Below are 16,343 nucleotides of genomic sequence, written 5' to 3'. Positions count from 1 at the left end.
GTCACCTCACGCGTACCACGATACAGCGACACCAGCATGACTCAATGAACGTTTTTTATTTTTTACATTTTCTACATGACTATGCATTTTTGGTTCACTTGTTTTTTGTTTTTAGTGGTTGGCACTATGTATTTTCTAAGAATATTGTCTATTATATATGGGCTGAAGGTTGGGTTCTATTCAATTATTATACAAAGGCCAAATATATTCCATTTAAAAAAATACGGCATCTTATTGCGGATATGAAGATCTCTTCATATAGTTGTGTTTGTCAGTATTGTTTTAGCTTTGTTTTTTTCTGTCTTATATGTCATTAAATTCATTTAATTCTGTTAAGTTTCCGTGCATTTGTCTCCTATGTGACGTTTTATTAAATTACGTCTTTCAGTAAACTCAGTCAAAGCTCACTCTAGAGCATAGCGATCTGTCTTGGGTATCTGGTTCTATCTGGAGATATTCCCAGGCGTAAAAAAACTGCTGATGGTTCACATCTAAACGTTTATCATTTTAATTACTAAGAGTTATTGACATAATATTATTTGATAGGATACTTCAATGTATAAGTTGTTTGTTTTTGTCACTTTTTGAATTTATAAAGGCCTGTTGTGTTGAATATTCTTAATTTGAAAATATCTCTCCGAGGCGGAGGAAACCGGCCCAGATATTAAAAGTGTAATAAGTACGATAAAAATTATCATCTTATTAAATTTAAAAAATAATAATAATAAAATGCATTTCCAACACGAATTGATAGTTAACATAAAGAAAAACGAGTATCTATTTATAAATTGGAATACAAAAAAAAAATATGAAGGAAACTTACATTCAACATCAACAATGATCCTTTTGGAAACTGACGGTGGAACTCCATTCGTGGCTATACATAGATAGGCTCCCATCTCCGTGCGACTTATCCGCGCCAAGTTGAGCTGCTCTCCTTCGTGCACCGTTACTAGGAAACAAACAAGAAAAACAGTGGATAAACACTTTGGACTGGTGCTATCAATACGGAGCCAAACATATAGTCAATCGCCAAACGACGGCCAATCGTCCGCTCGTAAAGCCATTAGGAGGTCATTGAAAAGTTTCTACGGCAATAAAATCAAATCACTAGTAATTTGACCCATTCTTTTCTCTAGATGGGACGGTTTAACTTCTCTTGCAAAGGTTCTCCCGACACCAAGTTGGTGGTGTGAAAGCGATAAAAGTCCCGCTACGCATAATATTGACACTTGAATAAAATAATGCACGGAACTTGAGTTTTTGATACGAATTCGATACAAAAGTTTAACAATACGACTTTGTATTCGAAAATAAAATAAACAGCATAATATTCATGAACTTTTAATACCTACTTAAATATAACAAATACTGTAACAAATCGTCACCCTGTTTATAAGTTGGAAGGAGAAAATATTTGTTTTCAATTGTCATTAGTTGTTTATGTACCTAGTTTAGTCTCTCTTCACTCAGTATTGCTATATTTTCTCAAGCATAATAACCAAAAGTATACTCTTCCGTGGATTATATAACATATATTTGAATTCAGTGTTTCTGACTATCACAATATAGTCAAACTACTTTAATATCCATATACTTTTTTAGGTATTAATAAATTGTATAAAATAAGCCTGATTTTTATAGTTTACTAGTTGAAGTCACCGGCTGCGCTTATTGATATTGATCGATATAACAAAATTTTATATATAATAATATATACATAATATAACAATATTTATCAGAAAAATAATAATTACATTCTTTAACGATAATAATGCATGTCAAAATGCAAATAATTCTGACAGTAAAGAGATTAACATCGACATTACGACATTACTGTATATAAAATTATATATTACCTATTATTTAACCGATTAAAAGTTTTCAGCTTACAAATGTAGTGCACAAGCAAAATTTTATTTTTGAATTTCTATAAATACTTAACAAAACTTCACCGCAGGCGACTTTTTACCGCACATGACATAATTAGAATTTATAAAATAAATAAAATATAATGAAAACTATTTAAAATAATATCTCTTTTACATTTCAATTTCGATTGATTCAAACTGATTATGACCTGATTTTATAACCTGGTGACGAGAAATTGCCAAGTTATTATTTTTCGAGATTTAAAGGTTTATAACTTGCAATATTGTGCGTATTATTGGAAACATCTCGCTTTCTATTGTCAAATATGTAAATATGTCAATAATGGACACTGCCAGTTCCAATCCAATCTCTTTTCCAATATATACTGAGTTTTATTTTTGTTTTCATTTTAAATATCTAACCTTGAATGGACTTGAATGTTATTTAGAAACACACATTATTTAAACGGTGCATTTGAGGCGATAATATACCAGCGCCTCGGTAAAATTATATTATATAAACGGTGCAGTTACGTTTGCATAAATTTTAGGTTTCAATAGCAGTATCAAGAAACGTAATTTTTAATTTTTATATGATGTGGCAAATTTCGCTTCTCTTATTCAACGCCAATGGATTCGTTGCAAAACAGGTAGCTGACTTTTGTTATATAATGTTTTGAATAATATGTTTACGATAAAAAAAGAGACAGACTATTCCAACCATAAATAAGTTATGTTATAGGAATTTAATGCAAAACGAAAAGTTTGATAAAATTTGGTGTAACGATGCCATAACTTTCTGTGATATTTTAATGATAAGACAAAAGTAAATGATTCATACTCTCGTGAGTTATGTAATTTATGTGAAGCGGCAAAAAAATGTAGGAATTTTTCGAAAACTTTCACACCCCGGCTTCAGTGTGCTTAACCGTCGTGAGCACAAATGACAAGGAATTATTGCGGCGCGAAGTAAAACCCAGTCGACAAAATAAAAAAAGATATATGAAGCTGTTAAGGTTACGAAGAGAATGTGAGCGATGAGCGGCTTATAAAAAACATACGTGCCTACGTGATATCCTTTATGTGCCAGAGGTCTTTTTTAAACGGCAAAAAATGCGTATAACGTGACACTGTCAAGAAAAATGCCCGAATGTGCGTAGAACGGAGAATACAATACACCATCAAAGGCTTGTTGACAAACAGCATTCAGTTTTCGAGCGCCAAATTTGGGTAACTTCCGCATTTGAATAATGACCGCCAAAGACGTTTGCATCTTTCCTACGCCTCGCATATTTTTTCCAGGCGGTGAGAGAAAAATAAAAGCGATCATTTTTTGATATGGATACGTTCTTGCGTTGATTCTATGTGCTTGTTTTGCTATAAAAAAATAGTGCCACCTACAACAAACAAAAAAAAATGAATCTTGTCATCGATCTTAAATCATCGGATTTTTTAAAAATAAAAGATAATTATTATAAAATGAAATTACTGATTAATTTGGCAAATCCTTTTATGCTTCGGTGCCAAAAAATAATTATAATATTTAGTTATACTTATGGGTTTTTTTACCGAAATAATTTTTCATCATAGCATAGGTGTTCAACCTTTTGACTTTTCTTCAGCTACATTGAATGGAAAGAAATGCTCTTCTATGGGGTACACAATTTTTTTAGTTCACCATTTATTTCCATCCAAAATCAAAGTCAAGAACTTTTTTCTAAATTTCTTTACGAAAAAAAATATACGTCTAGAGTACAAGTTACTTTTTTAATATTTGACAGAAAGTTTTGGTGACATTGTAAATTCCGGGACACAACGTGTAGTTTGAGTTTTACAACTATTCTTTTGCAGAAGAGTTTTCGCTCGTGGCAAATATGGCATGGGTGCAATACGTTGGCTATAACTGTACCAGAGATATGTACCTACTGACGGAATTTAAAAATATGAAATTAATAACAATTCAATTTAAAACTGTTTTAACTCATACATACTAATCATCTAAAACAATAAAGAGAAATAAATGATATGTATACATATAGTAATAATCTGTTGAATGACTTCAGATTAAATGATTTTACATTTTTTTTTTTAAATCATTGAAATGTAATTTGATAAATTCTTGGAATGCGTAGAATAGAAATTTATTTTTATTTATGCAAAGAATATTTAATTTAAGTTGAAATATTTTTAATTAAAATTAAACTTTGGTAGTATTATGAAAATAATCCATTATTAGGATACTAGATATCTTTAGTGGTATAAAACTCTACATTAAAAATGCCAATATTTATAATAAATATTATGATAACATCTTAAATAGTCATTTAAGGGTGTCTAGTAATTAAGTGAGACATTTGCATATTTTAGAATGATATAAAAATAAAACAACAAGTAAAATAGTCATATTAGATATGAAAAAATGTGTTATTGAATAAAATCCACGAATTAAGATGAAAAGAGAAAATATTTCATTTTTGAAAAATTCACCAGAAAAACTTTTCTTATCGAAGAATGCCAATGTTTGAAAAGAAATAAGGAGGTTGAAAACTATAAATTTCAGTATGAAAGAAGGGTATACAGTTTTAAACTCAATTACCGAGTTAATAATAATACGACTCTCGGGAAATGGCGGGGCGAATGCGCCAAATGCAGACAGGAAGCATAACAGAATGGGACAGCTATACATATTGTGGTATTACTTTATACCTATAATAAAATGCACACAATTTTCCTGAAATAATAACGCAAGTCGTCTTTGAATGCTTATAAAGTGAAGCGCCACTTTTAAATCAATTGATTAATTGAAATAATTCTCTTATTAGAGATTGCATTGTGTGAGAAGCGTTCGGAGATTGCGCATTAATGCATTCATTATTCAGTTAAAACTGTCCCCGAGCTGCAATTGTATTTAAATTTGAATAGAGGAAAACGATTTAAACTTATCCAATTAACTGAATTTAAATGTGTAAATAGCTGACAGTATAATGGTGAAATTGGTTCATTATTTAAATTGTAACCTATTTTTCCTTTTTGAGTGTTTAGTGTAAATAATATTCTCTGTTGTTCAAAAAACTTACCAATTAAACATGTTCATAGTTGCTTATAAATATAATGCCTATTGCATTGTTTAAGTATTTTTTAATTAATAATCCAGTTGAGTTAATGTAAAACTACGTATGTAAAAAACATCAGCTATATAATAGAGATTTTTTTAAATAACCGACATTTAAGTGTTCCTATTTGATTATTATTAATTATTATATATGAGGCATCTAATTACAAAAAGCGACAAGTCCACAATTCAATATTTTCGGGAAACAACGTTTTTATGTTTCTAGCTTCAATTATTTGTTTTAACGTGAGATTTTTTTTTCTGTTGTATTCTATGTCGAAATTAGAACCAAATGGAAATTTGTTTAAATAAAATTGGACTTAGCGCTACTTGTACTTCACTTTTCAATTTATCCAGCATAAGGCGCATATTTCCGTGGCACTGTCATAAGTTTACCAGATGCTACAGCATGGGAGACGCCCTTTTCAATATTGAACGTTCCCTTATTGGTTGACTTACACACGCGCAAAATCAACCAAGCCTTAAATAATATGAAAAATGGACTTGGCGCTTTTTGTATTTTTTTTTTCGTAGGGATATGTCGCGTTTTGGAATTTATTAATCAATACATATTGTGTACAATTATACAAAGAATACGTGCGTATTTTTTCTCGATTTTGACCAAATGTGGACTTATCGCTTTTTGGAATTAGACGCCTCATATTTATTATATATTATATTAATTATTTTTCATAATATAATAAAACCAAAGTAGTATGTACTTATACCCACGTCTTACAAAACGCATTATTCATTATTTTTTGTTAATCAGTAAAGTAACGTAAGTCAATAAAATATAATATTGATACTCAGATTTCTTATGCAGTATATCTACATACTCGTAATATAAAGAATTTAACACCCAGCGGAAGCGCAAAAATGCATTTACATGGTTTTTAATACTCAGTTTTGCCAGAAATCAACTTATAAGCAGTTTAACTGAATTATATTAAATGAATTTAAATGAATTGTGTATGAAATTATTATTTTTTCTTGATAGTAGTTATATACAGTAATAATAACATTCGATTGAAACTTTAATACAATTTAAAATATTAAAATGGTTTCATATAATAATAAGTTATTGTATTTCTTTTTTATTGAAAACTGATTATTCAGAATTTTAGAAAGCTCTTTATCATAAGAAAAATATGTACCAGTCATAAATCAACCGATAGTAGGCGAGAGCATATACCCAGTGAGTGATAGATGTAACATTAAGTCTCAATCGGTCCATTTTTGTTCTAGGATATATTTGTCATGGGTTTATCTCTTAGGTTAACTCATTTTACTTTGTGTAACTCATTTGGCTTTGGTTGCATGCTCAACTTATTTAAAACTATAAAAAAAACAATGTTGGCTGTGTCGAAATAATATATGGTGGTCAATCAACGATTGTTATATTTTTGTAATACCACATAACGTGCAATTGTTTTGAACATCACTGTGGGCAGGTAATGGTTTTTTTGAAAGATTTTGTAAATCTATCGGTATGACCTATTTATTATCTGCGTCGAAGGATGTTTGATTACGAATTGTATTTATAAAATATTAAGTTTGTAGTTGCCAGTTAAGTCAAATAAAAGAACATCAAATTAAAATCGAATCCAACATATGCAAACTTTATCGTGATCTGTCGTGAAAATTCAAAATTGGAATTGACAAGAAAGGCAATTTGAACAAATAAACTTTGCATTTTTTATATATGAAGATATCAGTTGGAGCCAAATAAACATTTATTTTGACTATAATAATTAAGTATAATATAGATACATTATAAAAAATCCCCGATGTTATTCAACATAATTGTGATTAAAAAACATCTTAATCGGATGTATTGTTATAGTATCATTCTATATTGTTTGTAAAGTTTTATAATTATTATTATTCAATATATTTTCATTAGCTTTATATGCAATAGTGTAATAATTGAATTATGAGCATAATAACTGATAACGAGGATAACAAACATTAAATTAAAGTATTATAGTCGGAAGTATAATAATAATAATATGTAAGATACTCCGGAATAGCGTTCGGCAGAATTTTGATTAGAGCATCTTGTTTCGAATCTTAATAGGGTACCTTTTGTTCAGGCGCTTACCCGTAGACGGTGTACAGGAGTTTGAATGCAAATTCCAGATCTGGCAATAAATGTACAACAAAGTGTAACGAAATTTCATATGTTATCTTTGCCAAGCATAATTTTAGAACATTGCCCGTTTTAATCAGCGCAATGGGAGCACTTACCAAGATGAATTGTGTAAACTCAGCTTGCCGTAAATAAGGCAACAAAATTTACGCGATGTAATATAACAAGCCTCGTTCTATTTTCCGCGAAAATTGCTTTGTTTCGTATATCTTATTCATGCACACGTGTTGATGTGCGTAACATTTCAACTGGCCGTCCGTTTATGGATTCTTTAATTTACGGAAAAATGCATTAACGGATTGCATAAAAAAAGAAAAGAAAACTGTACTATGGGATACAACAATACAACGATGAAAACTTTTAAATTTAAAATGCTTAGTTTATATTTATTTAAAATAATATTATATTATATGCATATTATTTATTATCATTCGTTTCCAAGAAAGCAGATTAACACTTTCATTAAATGAAACGTAATAAATATTAACTCTTTTCTAAAATAATAAAATTTACAAAAAATTTACAAAAATTAAAAAAAAACAGCCTTTTATAATATTTTATATTGTAATATACTATTACATTATGTATTTATATAGAAATGACATAACTTTGGTTGCTTCTTGTATTTAACTCCAATTTATTTAGGTTTTTTACTATTTAATTTGAGACATTTTTTTAAACCCGGGTTTTGCCTTTCGACATCTCCAGGCACCGTGCGTACTCACCAATAGTAAATACATACGGATACAGAATACAGTTAATTATTGTATAACAATTTAATACAATAAGATATTGTGAAAATCGTATTACGATGTAAAATCAAGTCTAAAAACTAGTTTTTGAAAATAAATTAAAATCATATCATTTATTATAACTTAAATTCAAATTAAAATTCCAATACTCTCAGTCGATAGTATTAATTTTAAGGAATAAACAATTATTAATCTGTAGGTAAATTAATTATGTATAACATCAGTATTCTTTTATCTAACTGAGACTAATCAAAATGTATAACTATTTATAGAATCTTCCAATCGATTTCTCAATATACTCAGAAACATTTTATTGGTAAAAGATTTGACACAGAGTGGAAAAGGAAATAAATTCTCATGCAGTCTAAGGAAGTTTTGAATCGAATGACAGGCAATTCAAGTTATTAGATTCTTATAGTATAAGGCATAAGATATAGTCGATAAGTATTTGACATGCAGTTGATATTTGTATTGCAATGAGCGCATATTATAACAACTGACAAATGTGTCCTATAAAACGAGTTATCTCTCAGTATTGTTTTGTTAGAATGATGGTATGGGAAATGAGCTTACGTGAATCGAGTCGACTGGCGAATAGGTAATGAACCGCGTCTCTCTTTGTAAGTTGAGAAATTGAATTCAAACAAACCGTAAAACTATTTCAATCATCTTAGAAAAGTTTTCCGGTGCTTTCATTTAAGGATTCCAAAATAAAGTCGTGAATGTTTTTAGGGAAATATAAGTCAAACAATTTAGTGTCTCATTCAATTTAAATCACAGAAAAAACACTTAAAATACACAAAAATTACTATAATACATAAATTGTGTATGACTATTTTACTAATATATTCGTATTTATCCAATTGATATTTAATTCATCCATTCCACCCAAGAACTGGACTAACCCATTATTAAAAGTTGTATGCCATTTTTTGTTATCTTACCATCTGCAACATATTTTCGCTAGTTCTTATTATTCGACATTGAGATTTTTAGCCAAAAGAACACTTGCTTGCTATTACAAAAATGAGTTACTTAAAGAACCTGAACAAAAAATAATCATAATTACATGAAAAATCATTTTGCACGCGTATAATCTTCACAATATACGTAAGAGTAAAATAATAGACATATGCATAAACGATTTAGTTAAGCTAGACGTGAAGCCAGTAAATATTGGTATGACTGATGGTGAACATTTCGATGAATTATTTAATTTTTTTGTGTGAAATATAAAGTTAGTGGTAAATGTTTATAGTTAATTTAGTAGAAAATATGGTTAACTGTATTGTTAATAGTATAAGGTTTCACATGTAAATGAATAATAATAATATTGGAGGTTCTACAGTGAGTTATATGCAAAGAAAATGGCTTCACATATACGGATTTTTTTTATATCTTTAGTATTATTTCTCTAAGGTTACTTACTAAAATAGAATGTCATATTCAGCTTTCTAAGAGAGCATTGGCGTGAGTTATTAAATATACAGCTATTTATGGTATAGTTTTTAATGAAAAAAAATAATAATTTTTTTGAAGAAACCGATATACCTACTTTGTTTTAATGTTGTGATGTTACAGCTTGCTATTTTGATTAATTAATGTGGATATATTGCAAAATACTTTGATATATCAGAATCTGTTGTATATATTACACCATCTTTATTCTTTCTTCTTCGGCCATATCCGATCCTCACAGGATTATATGGGCCTCCACAGAGTGTAGGTTTGCATTAACAGATTTTTTTTACGAAAAATGAATGATAACCACTCAACCTATTAGATAAATACTCTGACTCTAACACAAATTGAAAAACAATCTGTATGTTTACAAGACCCAGGATTCGAACCTGGGACCCACGATGTTTTATATTTCTAGTTAATATGATTAAATAATTGTAGAGTAATATGAGATTTTTATTTATAAAACTCGGATTCCAAAAAAATCATATGATGTTCTATAACCTCAATAATTTTATTTTTTTTTCAACTTTATATATCAAAGTAAAAAACCCTAAAAAATTCATTTATTCTTGTAGTTTTTTCTTGTGTAACCTTAAATACTATATCTTAAGAACGTAAACCCTTTTGGCCAATCGAACCTACAACTACAGATTCAATAGAATTGGTAAACGTGTATGATATGATGCAAGGAGAAAAAGTCCCGCGGATAAAACTTCACGGTAGACAGTGTATTTTATATTTACTGTCAAAACGAGACGTTCATACAAAGCGAAAGGAAATATCGGTTTCCAGACACGCAAACAAAATAAAAGAAAAATGTCATACTTTTGCCAATATTTTATCGTGCGATCTCACGTACAAGCATGTATATGCAAAACGAATGACTTTTTTATTGGTAAAAATAATTAATTTTTGAATTGATTTATTTATTGAATGCCAGAGAATTGAATACGTAATTTATTAAACGACTTAGCGAGATTTTAACAATTTAATATGAACTGGGTTGCGGAAGATTTTAATCAAAACTTTAAATATTTGGTAGATTGAAAAGTTTACAGATTTTTCTGTTAAATTAAAATATGCATTAATTACAAGGTAACTGTGTCGATTTATTTATTATCAACCTAAATCTTACATAAGATATTATAAAAATTCTTATAAATAAGAAACATATTTAAAAAATATTAGAAACCATATTAGGAAAAATCCTTGAAAAATAAGTTCTACCGAATGGGGCTAATTAAACTCACGTTTTCAGGTGTTTTACTTATAAATACGTTTAGTACCTATGTAAACTTTTAATTTTTAAATAATCTTTTTAGTTTTCAAAAAACAATTGATTCATTTAGGCGCTGTATTGCGAAAAATTTAAATATATTAAAAAACAATGCTGCATTGTTATAGTATATAGGTACGTATATTCAGTCTTGAATATCATATAATTAAATTTAAATATACTTATTAGATCGTCAGTTAATTTATGTACCTACCTACTTTCATATAGTCAAAGTCTGGAATACAGTTATCGAAAACAATAGAATTTCGAGCGGGTTACCAAGACTGTGAATAATATTAAGTACCTATACCGAATTATAATGATGTAATATAAAATTATGCATTTTTTCTTATTATGCTACTTAAATAATTCGATAAAAGAACGAATCACGAATATAAAGAAAATTATTTAACATGATATTTTTTTAAATGTTACAAAATCATTGTGAGTTTTTCTTGTTTTATTGATTTTAACATTAACACTGTAAGTTAAGTTTATAGAAAACTAATATATTAACATAAATAATAATATGTACTACACTATCATATTCTAAAAATATATAGTTTATTATTAAACAGCGAAGATGATGGATGCTCATTTTTGCCATTATTAGTAAATATTTAACGGGTGGTGTTTTTTTGTTGTATTAGTCGATTGACTTTTAATTCTTCGTGTAGGTATATCTTGATAATTTTTGTTTTATGTATCAATTTATGATGATGTTAATCAATAAACTAAAAACAGTAAAGAATAAGCGTACTGATATTATTTTTAATTGTGTTTGATGCTGTTAAAGGAATTTTATAATGACAAAATAATTGTATTTTAGTTTTCTGTTGTATAATTCATGATACGGAAAAAACTTTTAATATATTCAAATTGGCAAAAAGTTTATTTCGTAGTAGTGTTATTTTGACACATTCTCATAAAATTTACATTCGTGGAGAAATTCGCAGAAAATTTAAATTTTATAATTTACAAGTTTTGCCATAAAGAAAGTAATCTATGGGTAGTTTAATTACAAACAATACTTTCACAGGATTAAAGAGGATGTGTTATGTAGCTAAGTAAATTTAATATGAATACAAAATATAATTATAACTATTTTAAAAAGTTTTTATAGTCTATTTAAAATGATTGATTTCACAAGTGAAGCATTATTAGTATATCAAAATAAATTTTACATAAAATAATAACATGAATGATAGAATACAAGTTAGATGAAAATGTTATATTGTGAGACCGTGTTAATATTTATCTAAGGGATTATATTGGTGTATAATCATAAAATAATAAAAATAAAAATAAGAGTAAACAAAGAAACTTTTACCAAAATAATAATTTAATTGAAAATTGTATATAAATAGCAGGATATTGAAAAAAACTTAATTATTATTTTGTTAGAAGATAATATAATATTGGTGAGTTTCTATATTGATTATCAGTTTTAAAATTCATGTATTTGAAATTATACCCAACAAAGCAATGTTTTATGACATTTTTTTTCATTACGTGTTTTTCCCCAAATTGCGTCCCTTAACAAACAAATTTATATCATTATTCATTGCGCGCGCGAGTCCAATAGAATTTACTTTCAATATTCCGCGCATGCAACGGAATTAAAATTTACGGCCCATTCGACTGTTCAAAATTCACTTTCGGATCGCGCCCCCTCTCCTCGTCGATGTGTGTTCGACTGGCTTTTTTCGCGAAAAATAATGCAAACACTGTACTGGGAGGAGACTATGTTCTACTGTCTGTTGCCAGATCGCGATGTTTTTCTTCTTCTCAGAAGTGCGCGATGGTTTCCGTCATAACCATCCCTGCCGCGAACGCCACTGTAGGCGCGCGTTCACCCCCATGAATAATTTATATTCGACTCGAGTCATGTTTTCGCAAAGGGGTAAGTCATACCTATTTTCCGAAGGCCCCCTGCTCCCCGCTTGTATGCTCATATATACATATTTTAACAAGGATACCGGTAGATATTCACGTATATAAATATAAAATATCACTAAATACAAACGAATCCGCGGTACGAATATCGAGACGAGAAATTTGATGAACAAGTCCCTTGCGGCACAAATGCCGTTTTGTTTTTAATAGATCGCTGTAATATTGAATAAATATTAAAGCTTTGTGAGAAACATTAATCAGTTTTGTAGTGTGTTTTATAGTCTTTGCAGTCTTTAAAAATGGGCTAAACAATAATTATTGTGTATATCAAAATTATTAGATTTATTGAATATTGGTATTAATTTTCCATTTCTATTTATACATTTAGTCCGCTTTCAACGTAAAAAATAATGACATTTTTGCGCCTCAAGAAAATGTAAAAATAAAAAATATTTACAATAATCTAGGAACAATTATTGTCGATAATTGCTCTATGTCTAACTTATAAAAAAATGAATTGGCAAGATATATACTGAGTTTGATAAAAGACCATGATCTTGATAACAATATTGAATAGTGCTTTGATTTCAAGCACTATATATTATCAAATGTTTACATATATATTATTATTTTATAAATTATGATAAAATGCTTTGATAAATAAGCAATCCTCGTCAATGACACTCAAATCGACCGGGTCAACAACAACGTCTATCTTGGGAAACACTTGACGGTGGTATGTATGAAGAGATTACTCGCAGAATCAAACTTGCATGGAGTGTATTTGTGCTACTAAATAGTATTTTAAAAAATGACCTCCCATTGTGTCTTAATTGTAAAGTGTTCAACCAATATATGGTACAAACGCTTATGTATGCATGTGAAACATAGACTCTGAAATGTAAGAGAAACCAACAAATTACGAGTAGCGTAACATGGTATGGAAAGATGCATATTGCGCATAATGCGTAAATATCACAAATTAAACCAATGGACAAAGAAGCAGACATGAGTACGAGATGTGATAGAAATCAGTTATCAGATGAAATAACAATGGACTAGACATGTCGCTTAGCGAGTAGACAACCGCTGGATAAATGACGTAATATAGTGGTACCCAAGGGGCACTAAATGCTCACAAGGACGCTCTAAAACCCGCTGGATAGACAAACTCAAAAAGTTCGGTGGATGTCCGTGGCAGCTAAGAACTAGAAACTGAAAAAAGTGGAAGGAGCTAGCTAGGGAAGGCCTTTATCTAGCAGTGGATGGATGATAATGATGATGATGGAATTAGAATAATAATTTTGCTTTATATTTATACATTTTCTCTGATATTGTACATAATAATGTTTATTGAACTATTTCTAATTAATTTCTAATTGATGGACGAACATAATGATTCAATAAAAACTGATAATCAGCTACCCATAAGACGTATAGAAGAGAAATTCTGTATCTCCAGTAACACATCTCAAGTTTTATGCAATAAAATTATGAAGGCAACTATGAATTTGAAATACAACATGCTGCTTAGTTTCATCTTGTCTGTATTTGAATGTATGGAAATTATTACTACATATTGTATGAGACGACGTGCAAGATCTTTGGAAATGCAAGGAACTTGGGACGTGTGTATTGAGTTGAAACATGGCGGCATCATCACCTTTGCGTGAGAAATAAGTTCCAAGTCAAAATGTTTATCATGGGATCAAAGGCTCCATTCTCAATTGAATCAAGAAGTACGCTGACTTTATGCTCACGGAATATTAAGACTTGACATTACAAAACGCAAAACAGCGTGTTCTTCCTTATGTAAGCGTATAACTTTGAATAATATATTTGTACGCGTTTTCAAACTTGGCATATTTGTCAGAAAATATAGGTACAATATTTTTATTTCAGCAGAATAACTTCTCTGCCCCAAAAAATTAACTTGAGATGACATAAAAATAATTTGAAACTTTTTAACGTAAGAAAGAGAATGAAATATCAGATATTATTGCGTAAATCAAAGAATGTGTATCTTCAACATTATAATATCGATACATTAAACAAAAATAAGAAAGTGATGTAGAATTATGTCTGCCATATAAAAGAAAATATAACATGCATAATAACTGGAGAAGACGACAAGATACTAAATATTTTGATCATGTGGTTATTTCGGCAGAAGTGACCTAGAGTCGAGGGGTGGATTGATTGTGTGGAGTGTGATTTGAGTATGATGAAAGGGTGGAAACCCAAAGAAGAATATTCTAAGATTAGGACCTAGCGGATGTGACTTACGAAAGAGGAAAAATCACCCCAATTATGATGTAGAATCGAGAATAAGAAGAGAATTTATATCTCTTTATGATATTATATTTTCAGTTTTACCTGATACTATAAAAAAAATATTGTTAGCATTTCATAATTTGAGAAAATATCAACGTAAACTATTAATGTACGTAATAGTAATACCTCGTTTACACGTACATGGATTTACTGCTGACAGTACGTATTATTGTGCAAATTGCAAGATTTCATGCTTGAATCAAAAAAGTTCAGAAGCTTCTGAATTTTCACGTCACAATTGGACTGTTCAATATCTGCGCCTGCACTGTAGAATGATAGTGACAAACCTGGCGGTAAACAAGTGAACCACACAGCGCAGAGACTCATTTTGAGGTTAACCAATTTTCACGACGTGTCAAATAGTACCATAAAATGACAACACCGCGTCTTGCTTACGCTTGAAGAATGAGATTGAAGAGACATTTAGCACTTATTTGTAAACAGTTGTTATCACGATAGTTTAAAATACACACTATGGGTGCAAGAAAATCCATGGCGCTATAGGCGTTATATTTTTTTTAATCAGATTTTCACATTTAAGGAAGTAACTAACTGTACGAGTTATATATGTTTCTTTATACTTATTATGTTAGAGATCAGTGTTGCCAACTGTACAATAATCAATTATAGATTCCATTTTCATTCTGCGAAAAAGGTAAAATACTATAATTTTATGCCAAATATGCTAAATACTACACATAATTTTGAAGAATTCAAGACGAAGAATGTTTCTGTAATATAGTTTTTTTTCAGATACTTATACTATAATTTTTATATATTTTTGTAATATGAGTATAATCGACATAGGAAGAGATAGCAACATTGATTGGATAAAAATAAACTCTGTAAGATTAATAATGTTGTATTAAAAATCCCTGATACGATTCTTCTTTCTGGAAGTCATCATTAAAATAAGATTTTTTATTTGAAATATTTATAATAATAGGCTGTATGTAAATTCATATTAATTGATGGTCAATTTATTTGTATTTGATATTTTTTTCATTACTGGCTGATGATGGTAATATGAAAAATATATATTTCCTTAAATTGTTGTTTTCAGTGTACGTTTTTACGTCAGACTAGACAACAAAGCCTGAGCTAGCAGAAAGCCTGTTTAAATATTTAGTGGCTGCCGAGTGAGCTTCACTTACCTCTGTCAATTCCGTCCAAGAAAAAAAAACAGATGGTGATAAGATTCCGAATACGGGGAAACAGGTTTATTTAAATATTGTAGGATCCGATACGACTTTTCATGCATTTGTTTTTATAAAGTTCTTCGCAATACGGATATGCAAAGCAAGGGCCCAGTTGTTTTCACTTGGTATCTACCGTTTAAAAAAATTGAAACACATTGAATATTTTAGAATTCGGTGAAAATGTCACATTGACTATGAAATTCCGAAATCTTCTAACTTCACGAATGTACATTTTGCAAGAGAGTGATAAAATCCTTTTCATTTTGTATTATTATATTTTTCGGTAT

At 29.4% G+C, this 16,343-nt stretch overlaps 1 protein-coding gene across 3 annotated transcripts in view; it reads right to left on the bottom strand.

Annotated features, from left to right (window-relative positions):
- The window catches only part of LOC147068210 (lachesin-like), a 142,062-nt gene that overhangs the window by 44,357 nt on the left and 81,362 nt on the right, over positions 1-16,343 (bottom strand). For all 3 annotated transcript variants that reach the window (XM_085952656.1, XM_085952658.1, XM_085952657.1), the window contains exon 6: positions 824-952. In XM_085952656.1, coding sequence (XP_085808782.1) covers positions 824-952 — 129 coding nt within the window. The remainder of the gene's footprint in view (positions 1-823; positions 953-16,343) is intronic.

This window comes from Rhyacophila brunnea, unplaced genomic scaffold, assembly GCF_057557595.1.
Source record: "Rhyacophila brunnea isolate RB1 unplaced genomic scaffold, BYU_Rbru_1.0 scaffold_3, whole genome shotgun sequence".
NCBI lineage: Eukaryota > Metazoa > Arthropoda > Insecta > Trichoptera > Rhyacophilidae > Rhyacophila > Rhyacophila brunnea.
This window is presented reverse-complemented; position numbering and strand designations above follow the sequence as displayed.